Genomic DNA, 17648 nt, shown 5'->3' on the forward strand with positions numbered 1-17648 from the left:
CCTTCCTCACCTTTTGTATATGGGTCCAGATTTTATCCATCCTTCAATGCTACCTCAAAAATACCTCTTCCTTACTTGTTCCCCATCTGTCCTTACAGTTGGTAGTGATTTTCCCTTCTTCTGATTTCTCATAACACTGTCTCTCTGTGGTATTATCCTTTTGTGCCTGTATTCAGCCCAGTTTTACATCTTACTAGCTTTGTGACTCTAGGCAAGTTTCCCCGAGTCTCTGGGCCTAATTCCTTATTATCTGTAAAATGGAAATAAAATGATAGTTCTAATTATTTATGATATTGTAGTCTTTTTCTTTTCTGATAAAGGAAGCAACTACAGAAAGCTTGTATTTATTTATTCAGAGTAACCAGTGCTGTTGATGCAAAAAAGAAAAACCCAACAACTCTTCCAACACTGCTTTCAAAATGAGCATATAAAACTTGATTTTCATTAGAATGTAGTTATTTTGTCACACTAGTAAATAAAAAACCAAGACGCTCCCCCCGACCCCCCCCTTTTTTTTTTTTTTTTTTTTTTTTGAGATAGAGTCTGTCACTCTGTTGCCCAGGCTGGAGTGCAGTGGCATGATCTCGGCTCACTGCAACCTCTGCCTCCCAGATTCAAGCGATTCTCCTGCCTTGGCCTCCTGAGTAGCTGGGATCACAGGCACCTGCCACCATGCCCAGCTGATTTTTATACTTTTGTAGAGACGGAGTTTCACCATGTTGGCCAGGCTGGTCTCGAACTCCTGACCTCAGGTGATCCACCCGCCTTGGCCTCCCAAAGTGCTGGGATTACAGGTGTGAGCCACCATGCCTGACCGCAAATTTTACATATATGTGTGTCTGTAACAAGAATGCCAAGTTAGTCTTTCTTCATAAAAAGTAATTTCAGTTTGAGGATACTTCATATTTGCCTTTTGTGCCAGCACCAAGTCTGCCTCATCTGAATCCTTCCATTTCATGAGCAATATCAATTCTTCACTGCCATCTGTGGCACCAATTATTCTTTCAGGATCAAGACCTCTGGCAAATCCTCTTGGTTTGTCAACAGCATCTCTTTTCTTCTTTGATTTGCTGTCATCAGATTCACTGCCAGATAAAGGTTTTCTTTTTGTGCCATCTTTTTCTTCACCAGCTTTTTGAGAATTAAGAAATGCTTCAATTAACTCTGGACAATCTAAATTTTCTTCAAGTTCCAAAGTATTGTCAGCATCTGTAAATCCCTTCAGGAAATATTCCACTTTCCCATTCCCTGCATGTCTGTCTAGTACATTTTCCACCACAAATTCTTCAGGCTCTGCCTCTTCAACTTTTTTACTTTTCCATTCTGTTTCTTTCCCATGTTTTGCAATGTGGTTTTGTTGGAGGCCATTTTTTATTGCAGACCTGAAGAGCTATTATTCACTGCCTCCAAGCTGCTCTGGGTCATGGGTCTGTGGTGTCTCCAGTCTTGCACGTCACCAGCTTAAGCCACATCCAAGTGGGGAGGGAGCCAGGGAGCTGTTGTTGGCACGGGAAGTGGGGGTGGGGTAGGGTAGGGAGGGGCGGTGGATATTATATTTTACTTACATATATGTGTAATATCACTTGTTATTTCTTATGAATAGCAGATGAGTTTAATTTTTCTTTTTAGCCCATAAAATGCCTAGTATGTATGCAAGAAATATTTGTTGAATAAATATGTAATACTCTTTATAAGCTTTTTAAAAAATTGTGTCAAAGTATACATAACAAAAATTATCATTTAATCATTTTAAAATATACAGTTCAGTGGCATTAAGTGTATACACATTGTTGTGTAGCCATTACCACTGTCCAACTCCAGAACTTTTTTCATCTTATAAGCCTTTTTTCTTTTTTTTCTTTTAGTTGAGATGGGATTTCACTCTGTCCCCCAGGCTGAAGTGCAGTGGCGCTATTGTGGCTCACTGCAACCTCTACCTCCCAGGCTCAAGCAGCCCTCCCACCTCAGCCTTAGGCACATGCTATCATGCTCGGCTAATTTTTTGTATTTTTGGTGAAAAAGGGATTTCACCATGTTGCCCAAGCTGGTTTTGAACTCCTGAGCTCAAGCCATTCACCTGCCTTGGCCTCCCAAAGTGCTGAGATTTAAGCTTATTTTAAAATAAGCCTCGTAAATTATAAATTTTTCATTTCATATTATAGAAATCTGTTTCTGTTTTTCTTTATGACTCAGGGTAATAATTCTTGAAGATGAACTTGAAAAGCTTGTTTGTACTAAAGAAACACAAGAACTAGTGTCAGAGGCTTATCCCATCCTAGAACAGAAATTAAAGTTGATTCAGCCCCACGTTCAAGCAAGCAACAATTGCTGGGAAGAGGCCATTTCTCAGGTCGACAAACTGCTACGAAGAAATACAGATAAAAAAGGTACCTGTGAGAGATTTCTTTGCCATATGCTTATCAGACATGCTTATTCCACTCTGGTAGGATTTTATTAGGTAGACTTCTTGTCTTTATGATGAAACTAGCTTCAAAACTTCTTAGTTTACTTTTTTTTAATGTTGAATTTATATGTACAAAGTGACACTGAATACAATTCTTGGCTCTCATTTTGTAAATTAAAAATGAATATGACTTTAAAGTTCAGTGAATCATATCTCTTTTTTAAAAAAACTGAAATGAGAGAATAAATTTTGATAGCATTTTTCTATTATTAGAACTTCCAGAAACTCTTTTTCAGTTAGGATAATAAAAGAATGAGTTTGATAGTCTGGGGCTAGGAACTTGAGTTTTTCTTCTAAGATAAAATACTTAACTTTAGTCATTCAAAAATAATATACAAATGATATAATTAGTGGCACTGCATATTTAGTACTAAGATCTAAAGATATTGTGTCATTATTTAATAATATATCAGATTGCTTTGTGCTACTAGGTAAAAAAATATATATATAGTCTTGAGATTTTTCCACAAAGCTGCTTTTATGTGACTCCGATTTTATGCTTGTTTTTACCTCACTGATTTCATTTTTCAATGTTTGGCATATCAATTTTTAACAACTGTGCTGCAAATCAGTACCATATTTATCTCTTGGATGTTTATTGTGAGGTTACTCAGACTTAGACATAGAATTTGCATTGCTGCTAAAGATAATTAATGCTTTACCATCCTGTTATTTTTGTGTTTACAGCTAGATTTGTAATAATTTCTTTAATGTCTTAAACAAGCTTGAACAAATCCTTAGATAGGAAAAGTATTCACTTTTTCCAAAGGAAATATTAACATGCTAATTACTGATATATTACCCGTAGGTTTTCTTAATATCTCAAATGTAAACTGTGAATAATTTTTTCTCCAAAGGATAAATCTACCAAGAAACTCTGATATATGCAAATACTTACGCATATTAAACTTTCTGATATGACATCTAGAGCTTTTGTGTACATTTTCTACAAATAGAAACACTCAGAAGACCTTTGGTTGTTAAAAGATGCATCCTGGCCAGGCACGGTGACGGGAGTAGCTGTTACCCAGCTTCTCAGGAGGCTGAGGCAGGAGGATTGCTTAAGCCCAAGAGTTTGAGGCTGCAGTGAGCTATGATCGTGCCACTGCTGCACTCCAGCCTGGGCAACAGAGCAAGACACTGTCTCTCAAAAATAAAAAAAAAAGGCCAGGCTCAGTGGCTCACACCTGTAATCCCAGCACTTTGGGAGGCTGAGGTGGGCAGATCATGAGGTCAGGAGATCGAGACCATCCTGGCTAACACAATGAAACCCTGTCTCTACTAAAAATACAAAAAATTAGCCGGGCATGGTGGCGGGCACCTGTAGTCACAGGTACTCGGGAGGCTGAGGTAGGAGAATGGCGTGAACCCAGGAGGCGGAGCTTGCAGTGAGCTGAGATCGTACCACTGTACTCCAGCCTGGGCGACAGAGCAAGACTCTTGTCACAAAAAAAAAAAAAGAAAAGAAAGATGCATCCCATTCATCCCTCCTTTAGCACATATGAGATGTTGAATCTTAGTCTATCACTTATCCACTATTGTTAACCATTACTGTGAAAACTTTCTCTACCTCATTGGGTAGGTAATTAAGATAAGCCATTTTCTAATTATTTTCTGTATGTGTGGCTTTTGCTTATAGATAATAATGATATGGATTAAGACACAAATAGTTCACAAACGTTTTTCACTAAAAAATTCACAGTGGCCATGACTACACAGGTTTAAATTTAAAAAATGTTCATTTGAATATTTTAAGAAGCAGGTACTTCAGTTAGCCATATTTTTTTTTAAAAAGGTCTTATTTTGAAATCATTTCAAACTTACAGAAAAGTTGCAATAGTTGAAAGTCTCCTTCATCAGTATTCCCTAGTTGTTGACATTCTGTCACAATTGCCTTATCTATGTATGTATCTGTTTGTGTGTGTAATTCTTTTGATGGTGGTGTTACTCTGAGCCATTTGAGAGTAAGTTGTAGACTTGAAGCCCCATTACCCCTAAATATTTCTGTATGCATTTTTGTAAAACAGGAACATTCTCCTGTGTACCCACAGTGTACCATCAAAATCAGAAAATGAACACCAACCATGATATTGTCATTTTATCCACAGAACCCATTCAAATTTCCCTGATTGTCCCAATATTTTTTATATGTCTAGACCTAGATTGTGCATGGTGTTCAGTTGTCATGCTCTTTATTCTCCTTTTCCTTAAAGTCTTTCATGATAAATATTTTGTAAAGAAATACTCTGAGGTTTTATAAATATGCTTTCTTCATCAAAATTTTAACCACTATGAATGCATATACCACATGACCCAGTAGTATCATTCCTACGTATTTAACCAAGAAATATAAAAACTTAGTGTTCACACAAAAGCCTATACATAAATATTTTGTTTATAAACTAAAACTAGAAGCAGCTAGGCTTTGGGATGTGACTAAGCTGTTATATCCATCCATACAGTGAAATACTACTCGGCAACAAAAAAACTGAACTACCAATGCATACAACACGATGAATGAATCTCTATACATTATGCCAAGTGAAAGACATCACATTCAAACCACTACATACTATGTTATTCCACTTATGAGGTACTCTTAAGTTGGCAAAGGAACAGAAAACAGATCAGTAGTTGCAAGGAATTGGAGATGGAGGGAGGAATGGCTTGTAAAACCTTTTAATGGAGAATGGCATTTAGAAACCAAGATTAGGGTACTTGGCTTTGGTGGCACATGTATTGAAATTAGAATGATACAGAGAAAATTAACATGTCCTTTGTGTAAGGATGATGTACAAATTCATGAATCATTCCATATTTTATATAGAATTTATATAAATATGTATGTATACACATATACATATATATACACATATATATCTACATATATATTGTGGTAAGCTCAGGAAATCATTGAGAATAGGTTATAACTTTGGCATTACTCGAGGATTGCCATAGAAAAGAATCTCCAGTTAATAAAGTTTCCCATTGTTAAAAATATCACAGGCCAGGTGCGGTGGCTCATGCCTATAATCTCAGCACTTTGGGAGCCCAAGGAGGGAGGATCACTTGAACCCAGTAGTTTGAGACCAGCTTGGGCAATATGGCAAAACCCCATCTCTATCAAAAAAAACAAAAAGTTACTTGGGAGGCTGAGGTGGAAAGATTGTTTGAGCCCAGGAGGTCGAGGCTTCAGTGAGCGATGATTGCACAACTGCACTCCATCCTTGGTGACACAGTGAGACCCTGTCTCAAAAATATATGTGTGTGCGCATGTGTATGTGTGTGTGTCACATTATTTTAAAACGCTTCATATTTATTACCTCTAGGGTCTTGTTATTCAGAGTGGTCCCCAGACTAGCTTATAAGCATTACATGAGAGCTTGTTACAAATGCACCCCTGACTTTAAATCCACCTGTATTTTAATAAGATCTGGTAGTTGCATCCACATTAAAGTGTGAGAAATTTGAGAAGCATTGCTCTGGGATAAGGGTCTGCAATTTTTTTCCTCTAAAGATTTTCTGCCTTGCAGGCCATATGGTATCTGTTACAACTACTTTACTCTGCTGTTGTAATGTGAAAGCACCCATAGACTATACTTAAATGAGTGTGGCTGTGTTCTAGGAAAAATTTATTTACAAGAACAGGCAGTGGGGCAGATTTGGCAAGCCCCTGCTTTCAGACAGTAGAATTGAGGGATAAGGTCTTCAGGGAGCTTTTTTCACTTTATAACCTTCTGTGCTGTTTGTAAAAGCTATTACTGCAAGCATGTAATTAAAAATCTGGTGGGTTTTTAAAATTTTTTTAGGCTTTTTGTGTTTGTTTGTTTGTTTTTGAGACAGAGTCTCACTGTGTTGTGCAGGCTGGAGTGTGGAGTGCATTGGCGCGATTTCAGCTCACTGCAAGCTGTGCGTCCCAGGTTCAAATGATCCTCCTGCCTCAGCCTCTTGAATAGCTGGAACTACAGCCATGCACCACCATGCCCAGCTAGTTTTTGTGTTTTTTGGTAGAGATGGGTTTTCGTCATGTTGGCCAGGCTGGTCTCCAACTCCTAACCTCAAGTGATCAGCCCATATCAGCCTCCCAAAGTGCTGAGATTACAGGCTTGAGCCACCACATCCGGCCTCTTGCTACATTTTTGTTAAATGAATTGCATGCTGGAGCTAGCTCTCCAAAGATTGTTAAATATTCAGAAATTTGTGAGTCAGTTTAACATCATTGGTAGCTTAAAATTGGTCACAGTGGGTGCATTTACACCATGGGAACTGGAAATCAGGAAGTGCTGCAAATTGGGTGTTTTGTTTTGTTTAGAGCTGGATTGCCAGCACACTGTTTAATGTACCTGTTTATTGCTATTAATAATAGTCTTATGGATTTATTTGTTTTTTTTTCTTTTCATTCAAAGAACTCAATATATGGTGTCAGCATTGATGTAATGAAATCTGTGTTCTGCTAATTAGGCAATAATGGCAGTTTTTGAGCATGTAATCTGTAGCAGGCACTTTTAGTGTATTCTTTTTTAATCTTACAAGATAGTACTATTATTTTCACCACTGTTCTACAGATAACTGTAATTTTTTTTTTTTTTTTTTTTTGAGACAAAGTCGCACTCTGTCACCCAGGCTGGAGTGCAGTGGCGCGATCTCGCCTCACTGCAACCTCCGCCTCCCAAGTTCAAGCAATTCTCCTGCCTCAGCCTCCCGAATAGCTGGTACTACAGGCGCATGCCACCATACCCAGCTAATTTTTGTATTTTTATTAGAGATGGGGTTTCACCATATTAGCCAGGCTGGTCTCAAACTCTTGACCTCGTGATCCACCCACCTTAGCCTCCCAAAGTGCTGGAATTACAGGTGTGAGCCACTGTACCTGGCCCTTTTTTTTTTTTTTTTGAGACAGAGTCTTGCTCTGTTGCCCAGGCTGGAGTGTAATGATGCAATCTCGGCTCACTGCAACCTCCATCTCCCAGGTTCAAGCGATTCTTCTGCCTCAGCCTCCTGAGTAGCTGGGATTACAGGTACATACCACCATGCCTGGCTAATTTTTCTATTTTTAGTAGAGACGGGGGTTTCACCATGTTGGTCAGGCTGGTCTCAAACTCCTGACCTCATGATCCTCCTGCCTTGGCCTCCCAAAGTGCTAGGATTACAGGCGTGAGCCACTGTGCCCAGCCAGTTAACCATAATTTAAACTAGAAAGCAGCAAGAGCTGGGATGTAACCCAGGTGTGACTAACTCTACAGCTCTTAGCCACTGTGCTATTCTGTCTCTCATTAGTGCTTCCTATTAATTTATTCATCGTTCTGCCATCTTGCCTACAAACTAACCAGTCATTTTTTTGTAACATTTCCCAAATACTTCTTTATTTTAACCATTTAACTATTGTTACTTTTGAAAATTAAAAATCAACAAGTTTAAACCATACTTCAAGTAGAAAGATAATGATTAATGATAGCCACCTGGATATGAGACTAAGTAACCCTGTCATTAAATACCAAACATAAATTTTAAGAATTAATCAAAGTTAAACTCACTTGGGTGATCTTTAAAAGATATTTCCTTGTGAATTCATTTCCAATTCCAACCTCTGAGTGTTAAAATAGCCTCAGGGTAAGTTTGAAGTTTGTATTTTGTGAAGAAGAGTGATGGTCTGTCTTAAGACTGTTCCTATGCTATGAATGATAATATTTTGTTCAACAAGTACTTACAGAGTACCTGGTGTGTACCAGATACTGTGATGAGGTGAAGAGAGAAGGGCAGGTCCTCTTCTCCAAGAGTTTAAAGACTTAAAGTTAAGTTGTAAATCTACTAATTTATTGTTTTTCATTTTAATATCTTTATTTTTTTATAAATACAAAGTTATTAGAACAAGTTGGACTATGAAATTGACAAAGTATTGGTACCAAGGATTTTTTTGGTTGGGGGAGACAGGATCTAGCTCTGTTGCCCAGGCTGGAGTGCAGTGGTATGATCACTGCTCACTGTAGTCTTGATCTCCCCAGCTCAAGCGATCCTTCCACCTCAGCCTCCCAAGTAGCTGGGATTACAGGTGTGCACCACCATGCCCAGCCAATTTTTATTTCAGTTTTTGTAGCGACAGAGTCTTACTTTGTTTCCAGGCTGGTGTTGAACTCCTGGGCTCAAGCGATCCTCCTGCCTCAGCCTCCCGAAATGTTGGGATTACAGGCATGAGCCACCACACCTGGCCCCAAGGGTGTTTTTAATTAGATGTTCACTCATTTCTGTGTGGTCTGTTTCTTATCTTTATTCCCATCTATTCCCGTTTTTTAAAGGCAAGCCTGAAATAGCATGTGAAAACCCACATTGTACAGTAGTACCTTTGAAGCAGCCTTCTCTACACATTGCAGACAAAGATCCAATCCCAGAGGAGCAGGTAAGGGTGAAAATTACTGTTCTTTCCCTTGTTGGATTTCTGTTTCTAATGAGCTTCAAAATTACAACATAATATATTGAATTTATATCAGATCATTAGTTCTTAGTGCTTAACTCTGAATTCATTGAATCTGCCAGCAGACTTTTTTTTGGTTGTTATTTATATCTAATTGTCTATATCTGAGTGGCTTTCAAAAGTGGTTGAACACATTGAAAATTAGTACATTGGCAAAGCTACCTTTTGGGATGCTGGAAATGTGTTTATCTTGATCTGAGTAGCAGTTACTGGTATGTGTACATATGTAAAAATCCTGTGCACTTGACTGCATGTACTATGATATACCTCACTTTTAAAAGCAATTTTTTAATGATCGCATTGGATATTGACAAAGATTACTTCTGTTCATTGTAAGGAAAACCTCTTTTCCTTAGGTCATATTATCTATTCAGTATTTTTTTCCGTGTATATTGCATAACAAGTTACTATTCAGTATTCTTAATTGCAAATGGAAACCAACCCTAGTTAGTTTAACAGACAGATACTTTATTTAAACTTTTAGGTAGCTTACAGAATATTTCAGAGAGCCAGATAAGCAGGCTTGAATGATGCTAGGGTAAACAGCCAAATCACTCAAAAGACTGTTGCAATGGAACTATCATTGCTAAGTTAATGGGTGGAGACATTGCCCCTTGCTTCGTCAATGCTGAATAGTAAAACTTACCTCCAGAAGCGCTACCTCAAGAAACATATCTGCAACATCCTGCCAGAATAGATTTTCCAAAGTGCTTGGTTCTTTTTTATTTGAGACCGAGTCTCACTCTGTGGCCCAGGCTAGAGTGCAGGGGCGCGATCTCGGCTCACTGCAACGTCTGTTGCCCATGTTCACGCGATTCTCCTGCCTCAGCCTCCTGAGTAGCTGGGATTACAGGTGCCTGCCACCGCGCCCGGCTAATTTTTGTAGTTTTTAGTAGAGACAGGGTTTCACCATCTTGGCCAGGCTGGTCTTGAACTCCTGACCTCGTGATCCGCTTGCCTCGGCCTCCCAAAGTGCTGGGATTACAGGCATGAGCCACCGCGCCCGGCTGATGCCTGCTTCTTTTATCTCAAACTTCTAAGTCCGATCTGATGCAGGTACGTCGATTAGAGGATCCCAGGTCATTTACCTGAGCCTATACTGTAAGGATACTGCTTGGGTAAGCAAGCATCCTACCCTCTCTGTCTTAGAGATAGGGAGAACCATAAGGTGGGGTGTTCCCTAATCCTAGGAAGAATGTTCAAACTTCCTGGGAAATCTGAAAGAACCATAAGAAAACAAACATGCCTGACCACCTCCCCAAACTGCCAGCCCTTCTAATTTTGATTGGTTTTGATATAGCTAATGGCTGTAACACTAAGTGTATGGTGTGTTACCAGAGTAGAAAAATAACTACTGAAGTTGTTAAACTTTTTTTATCCACAATGCTTTTTAGTATCAACTGTTAGGTTGTTTTTGAAGATTTCAATTTATCCATAGGTATATATTTGCTTTTTTCTTTTCCTAGCTCTGCTTTAATGACCTGTGCCAAATGCAAGTCCTTTTTTTTTTAATCTCAGAGATAAGTAAGTGCAAGTAAATGAATGCTTACTAGAGAATTGTCTGCTTCAAGTAAAGTGCTTTTTCTTCTATTCATTTTCAGGAATTAGAAGCTTATGTAGATGATATAGATATTGATAGTGATTTCAGAAAGGATGATTTTTATTACTTGTCTCAAGAAGACAAAGAGAGACAGAAGCGTGAGCATGAAGAATCCAAGAGGGTGCTCCAAGAATTAAAATCTGTGCTGGGATTTAAAGCTTCAGAGGCAGAAAGGCAGAAGTGGAAGCAACTTCTATTTAGTGATCATGGTAAGCACTGACTTTAAAGTAACAGGTTATTTCAATGTAGGGGATTCTTTCTTTCTTGAACCATGAATGTTATTTTAGCTGAAGAATTCTTGGGGTTTTATAAGGGTCCACCAGTATGCATAGTACTTTTTCTTCTAGATGCTAAATCAATTTGATTAATAAAAGAGTAGGAATGTAACCACATTGGAAATATGAAGTCATACTTTTTTATGAGTTATTTAATTTTTTAGTAAATTTGTTTTAGAATGGGCAGTGAGTTGAATAATTTGGGATATTTTAAATGTTATTTTCAAATTTAGTGAATTTGAGATTCTCAACTCTGTTGTCCATATGTTAAAATATTTAAAAATACCTCAGTGAAGCACAAAATTAATAACTGTGCTCACATTGAAAAAAATGGCCCAGGCGCGGCGGCACATGCCTGTAATATCAGCACGTTGGGAAGCTGAGGCGGGTGGATCATTTGAGGTCAGGAGTTCAAGACCAGCCTGGCCAACACGGCAAAACCCCACCTCTACTAAAAATACAAAAACTAACAAGGCATGTTGGCGCGTGCCTGTAGTCCCAGCTACTCGAGAGGCTGAGGCAGGAGAATCACTTGAACCCGGGAGGTGGAGGTTTCAGTGAGCCAAGATCACGCCACTGCACTCCAGCCTGGGCAACAGAGGGAGACTCCATCTCAAAAAGAAAAAAAGAAAGAAAAGAAAAGAAAAAAAAGGAATTAAAACCTAGACCAGTGAGCCACATCATTAGCATTATTTAAGTTGTTTGAGCACTTTAGTAGATGGGAGGGGAGCAGGGTGCCTGTGGGCGTACTCCCCATACTCTGATTTCAGCAGAGTGGGGTAGCTGGTAATACAAAAGCCTTACATTCCCTTCTGATTCTCACCCTTCTTTTCTTAAGTCAAACTTCATGGGAGACAGGGAAGGAATCAGGGGAAGCTTAATACTTGACAATATCAACCTAGCTAATTCTTAGTTGAATTAATGCCTATGGATTTCTAAGTAGGTAGAGTGTGGCTTCTCTTCCATTTTAGAGTATCTGTGTGGACCCTCGAAATCAACTGCCTTGCTTTTCCCTCCTCACTAGAAGTACATAGATTACCTATACTTCTGGAAAGTTCCTCCAGTTCTCTTTTTTTTTTTCTCTCAGGAGCCCTATGTTTTCTCCTGTCCATATCTACATTTCTTGGTTTTATCATTCCTCTTTCTTCCCATTGGCCCCCTTTATAGCCCAGGTCCTCAGTAGATTATCCTTGTACATTAAAATACCTTCTTAGCTGACTTCCATTTTCAGTACCTTTTTCTTCTAAGCTATCTTGCAAACTCTTTGCAGATTTTTCTCCAACACTGCATTGATGATGGCTCTCTATCTTAAAACCTATAGTGGTTTCTCCCTTTCTTATTGTGTTGAATCTAAACTCTTTTTCCTGTTTTCAAGTCTCTTCATCATAAGAATTCATCTATCCAATTATATTTTCTACTGTTTTTACTATAGATATCTTCTTATGTTTATCGAATTAAACTACAGTTCACAAATGTGTTATTTTTATTCATGAAACAAATTCATGCTGGCCAAGCACAGTGGCTCACGCCTCTAATTCCAACACTTTGGGAGGCCAAGGCAGGTGGATCACTTGAGGTCGGGAGTTCAAGACCAGCCTAGCCAACATGGCAAAACCCCCTCTCTACTAAAAATACAAAAATTAGCCAGGTGTGATGGCGCACACCTGTAATCCCAGCTACTCTGGAGGCTGAGGCAGGAGAATCGCTTGAACCTGGGAGGTGGAGGTTGCAGTGAGCCGAGATCACGCCACTGCACTCCAGCCTGGGTGACAGAGTGAGACTCTCTCTCAAAAAAAAAATAATAATAATAATAATAATAATAATAATAATAATAATTCATGCTTACCCCTTTACCAAGAATTCTGCCTTCTCCACCAAGCTGTCCTCTCTACTAGTCTCTCCTTCTCCATGAATCCTTCTCTGAGTGCTCCAGCTCTGCCGCCTCTCCTAACACTACAGACCCTCACACTAGAGGGACATTGTGATGAAATATAAAGGAAGTCTTGAACCCCAAAGCATATAGCAGAGAAGGGAAATGATTAACAGGTTGATTTCCTGCAATCTGTTCATTCATATACTGGGCCTACATACATCAGAGATTAATTTTAGGCACTATTGTTTTCTATATGTTCGGGGTTTTGTTTTGTTTTGTTTTTTTTGTCTTTGTAACAAAATTACAGTCTTCTTAAATAGGGGCCTTATTATCCCACGGCATTCATTCAGCAAATTACTCATTCAACAAGTAGTTATTAGGTACTTGTTATATGTCAGGCACTGTTTACTGCTGTATCCCTAGCGCAAAGATCAAGAGACAAAATGTAAAGCCTCCTACCTGCCTCAAGGCTTAAATTCTAACACACTCGTCAATTGATCCTCTCATTACTCAGATTATATCCACCCCATTTAATTAGTAATAATTGTGACTATCAACCAACTTCTAATATATGTTGCTTCCTTTAAGAGCTAACAGATTTATAAACTAAGAATGTACATATATTGAAAATAGCATTGTATATAAACTTATATCCTTTTTTATTGTTTAGTATTTTCTTCATATAGCTTTAAAATTATGCTATTGACATTATGGGAAAGATTTATCAATGAGAGAAATGTGTCTCTTTTTCAGGTATGTGCTTTTGATATAGTTTACATTGGAAAGGGTCATAATGCTGTTTTAGTTTGTGAAAATAAGTAAAAAGCTGCTGATACCATAGAATGCTTTTCCCATGAAAAATTTCAGTACATCTTCCAGAGCTGTTTTCATCTCTGCCTACAGGGGTAAAGTCCGCATGGAATTAGAGGGGGAAAGTCTGCACTGGAACCTGCTGTGGCCATTTTTTTTCTGTTGTTGCTGCTTCTCTAGTGGAGTTACTGCAGCTTAGGGATGGTTCCTGGAAGTGGACACATTTTACAAAAACGTTTTTTAAATACACGCCAGCTCTTCGAGAAGCACTTTTTTCCTTCCGTCATGCTTCATACTATATTGTATTGTACTAACCCCTCATGCTGGGATGAGCGACTGCCTAGCAAGCAACCCACTGCCTACTAACATCAAGAGGGGCTAAATAAAACTGCATTTTCCTTGCAAGGACAACTTCTACCGTATGAATATATATTATATTTATGTATTATATTTTGTACAATAGTTGATCTTGAATGCAGACTTTATTTCATTTGTATTTTTCGTGGTACTACTACAAAATGTGTAGAAGTTATGGCTTTTCTTTCATTAGGGTCTTGTTAGGTGGTTGGCAAGTAAGTTAAATTGTATGTTGCATTTTTTTCCATGCTGTTTTAACTTGTAAATATATATGTATACATGTGGAAGATATTATTATTATCTAGATTACTTTAAGCCTTTTATCTGACGTATTATCAGTGAAAACCATGCTGCTCATTCCCTAATACAATGGTTCTCAAACTTTAGTGTGTATCAGAATCAAGATGAGGGCTTGTAAAATATAGCTGGTCCCTACTCCCAGAGTTTCCATTTCAGGAGGTCTGGGATCAGGCCCAAGAATTTGCATTTTTAACAAATTCCTAGGTGATAACTGATAATGTTGGTTCAGGGAACACACTTTCAGAACCACTGCGTTAATATTTTAAATAAGATAATATGTGAGGTGTCATAAAAACCTTCATCATATCCCTATCTCATTTCATTTCTTAGGCATTTTCTCTCTTATAAAGTTTCCTGGATTTATAAATTTTCATTGATTTTACTAGAAAGTTTTATTTAGCTTTTATTTATTTATTGTTCTTTTTAAGAAAAAAACTGAGAGTTTGAATTAAAAGTTTAAATCATTGCTAGGTCCTTAGTTATTTTTTTTTCTTTTTTCTTTTTTTTTATTTGAAGCCGTGTTGAAATCCTTGTCTCCTGTAGACCCAGTGGAACCCATAAGTAATTCAGAACCATCAGTGAATTCAGATATGGGAAAAGTCAGTAAAAATGATACTGAAGAGGAAAGTAGTAAATCCGCCACAACAGACAATGAAATAAGTAGGACTGAGTATTTATGTGAAAACTCTCTAGAAGGTAAAAATAAAGATAATTCTTCAAATGAAGTCTTCCCCCAAGGAGCAGAAGAAAGAATGTGTTACCAATGTGAGAGTGAAGATGAACCGCAAGCAGATGGAAGTGGTCTGACCACTGCCCCTCCAACTCCCAGGGACTCATTACAGCCCTCCATTAAGCAGAGGCTGGCACGGCTACAGCTGTCACCAGATTTTACCTTCACTGCTGGCCTTGCTGCAGAAGTGGCTGCTAGATCTCTCTCCTTTACCACCATGCAGGAACAGACTTTTGGTGATGAGGAGGAAGAACAAATAATAGAAGAAAATAAAAATGAGATAGAAGAAAAGTAAGAACCAAGATTCATATGAAGTGATATTAGATTGTTCCTTTTACAAAAGTGTTTAGCTTCAAGACTGGAAAGGGAATATGAGTGTAAGTTTACTATATATAAAGCTAAGATGTGGATTTACAGGAAGAACCCTGGTTTGAATAACTGATCTGAAATTAGTAGTTACCTGTAAATGGCAGATCTTTTAGGAAAATAAGAGAAAGGTAAGGGCTCTTTTGAATAAACTGCTGTTTTATTTGTGGCACAACTGATCAATCTTGGAAATTCTTTAAGTATTTTTAATAAGAAATGAATTATCATTTCTTGCCAGAATTTGCTACCTTAAGGTGATAGGGAAAATTCTGTTGCAAGAACATTAACATTTAGTATGACTCCTTTTTACTGTATTCTTGCAGTTAATAACTGCAGCTATTATGTTAATAACAAGTTGTTTGTATTTTATTTTTGTTTATACCAGTCTTAAAGATCCAGGTTCTGAATAAAAAAATTAATTGATACAATTGATGTGTGCTGGGGTTTGGAACTAAAAGTAGTTTCAACAGTGCGTGGGTTATGACATTTCTTATGTTTCTTTGTTCGTGTGTGTATTTAGTAGTTAATTTTAAGATGTCCTAGTGATCTTTAAAAGAAAAATATTGTACCATTTTTTAGAATTACACTTTCACCTTTCTTTTTGCAATTGAAAGTGATGATGTCAAAGTGGGATTTCTGTACTCCAAGGCCCCACCCCCAATTTAGCAAGCAGAAAAACGTTCCTTGTATCACTTTGCCTTGGATAATTGGGTGCCATTAACACAAACAGGTCACAATCCTGCTGTTTTCTAGCCCTGTCCACCATAATGAGATTCAGGAAACATCCTGTCAGCCTCCTGGAAAGCATCCTTGTCTCCTTAGTATTTCATTTACAAACTACCTCTTAACAGAGACTGCTTTTCAAATTGGCCAATCTTACCTGTTTTGTGTTGTGATTGCATTTTCAAAGAGTAATTATTTTCAGCATATACAGTTTTGAAACCTTTAGCTCCTATGCAATAACATAGGTCTATAGACATTATTTGGGGGAAATGTAGTAATAACTCAATCAATGTTGCTGTCCTAGAAAGGAAATTGCATGATGAATCTAGATTGTCTTTAGAGTAAAGAAACACATTCAAATTCCTGTAACTTATCACTTTCAGTGAGTAAATTTACTTATACTGAAGGGGATTTTTTTTCTTTCAGGAATCTAAGGAAATTTACTTTTTAACCTGAGAAAAAAACTTGGTTCTGCTTTATATAAACAGTAGAGATTATTGTACTATAAGTGATTTTGCCTTTTTGCCAAAATCCTGGAACTCATCTATAATTAACCTCTTAGGAGCAATACCTTAGGTTGGGCCTTGCTTTACTACTTAGAAATAGCTAAATTTCAATTTTAAAAATCTTTGTGTGTTATAACTGTTAAATTATTCAATAATACTTAGGGGTTACTTTCTTATTTAAATCACTTATTTAGTTTACCGACTTCATTTTTCTTTGGATTTAGAAGAAGCAATTATGGAAAAACTTGGTAATCTCTCTCAACCTATAACCTTACACAGGAAGAATTAGAGTTTAATAATTTTTAATTCTTTTATTGTATGTTACTTTTATTACACCAGTTTGGGGGAAAATCTTCATAAAATTGTATCAGTTTTATTCAGTGTTCTCTAAGGTGATACCTTTTAATTTTGAAAGACTAAATAATTTTAATCGAGAACTTCCAGTCTTTCAGTCTGATCTATTTAATTCACTACTTGTTACATAATCCAGTGAAAACTCTACTTGTTGAAATTATGACATAAAGATCTTGCAGCTTTATTTGAGTATTTGTTCTTTTGTGTAGTTTCCATCTTTTAAAATATTTAAAATATTTTCAAGATAAAGTATTATCTTCTCTGCAAAAATTCCAGGAGTAATTTTCTCTCATAATATTTGAAGTCAGTGGTTCTCGGTTGTATTAGTGGGGTAACTACATCAAAATAAATAAAGTCTTATTTTTAAAATGCAAATTTTAGACCATACTCCTAGTGATTCTTAGTTGGTCCTTTTGGAAGGAGCCATAGGTAATGTTTATGTCCAATAAAATCTAGGAACCTCTGTCTAGAACTTTGCTCTTCTTGCCATGAATACCTTAGGAAGTGTTAAAAAACAGGCCAATGTAATATGAGTAGGTTTTCTTGTTTGTTACTTTTCTAAGAATATTTTACTTCCCTTAGCAGGCTTTTGGCTAGCTTTCAAAGCTGCCACCCTGGCCGGGTGCAGTGGCTCACGCCTGTAATCCCAGCACTTTGGGAGGCCGAGGCAGGCAGATTGCCTGAGCTCAGGAGTTCGAAACCAGCCTGGGCAACATGGTGAAACCCCGTCTCTACTAAAAATACAAAAAGTAGCTGGGCATGGTGATGGGTGCCTATAGTCCCAGCTACTCTGGAGGCTGAGGCAGGAGAATGGCGTGAAC

The 17648-nt window shown here is 37.7% G+C and overlaps 1 protein-coding gene, 1 non-coding gene and 1 pseudogene across 21 annotated transcripts in view; 2 read left to right on the forward strand and 1 right to left on the reverse strand.

The window, feature by feature from the left end:
* The window catches only part of VEZT (vezatin, adherens junctions transmembrane protein), an 83090-nt gene extending 67418 nt beyond the window's left edge, over positions 1–15672 (forward strand). For 14 of the 20 annotated variants that reach the window (XM_019038998.3, XM_019039000.4, XM_019038997.4 and 11 more), the window contains 4 exons: positions 2194–2387; positions 8758–8858; positions 10535–10742; positions 14665–15672. In XM_019038998.3, the coding sequence (XP_018894543.1) occupies positions 2194–2387; positions 8758–8858; positions 10535–10742; positions 14665–15173 (1012 nt within the window). In that variant the 3' untranslated portion in view covers positions 15174–15672. Of the gene's footprint in view, positions 1–2193; positions 2388–8757; positions 8859–10534; positions 10743–13584 lie in introns of all 20 variants that reach the window. The other 6 variants (XM_031016565.2, XM_031016566.3, XM_019039005.4 and 3 more) reach the window with 2 other exon arrangements.
* On the reverse strand, positions 824–1338 carry LOC109029017 (chromobox protein homolog 3-like; annotated as a pseudogene).
* On the forward strand, positions 5179–5286 carry LOC115930279 (U6 spliceosomal RNA). Its single transcript, XR_004066930.1, has one exon. It is a non-coding gene; the product is annotated as a U6 spliceosomal RNA (small nuclear RNA).
* Positions 15673–17648: the final 1976 nt, after the last annotated feature.

The sequence above is a fragment of the Gorilla gorilla genome, chromosome 10 (assembly GCF_029281585.2).
Source record: "Gorilla gorilla gorilla isolate KB3781 chromosome 10, NHGRI_mGorGor1-v2.1_pri, whole genome shotgun sequence".
Classification (NCBI taxonomy): domain Eukaryota; kingdom Metazoa; phylum Chordata; class Mammalia; order Primates; family Hominidae; genus Gorilla; species Gorilla gorilla.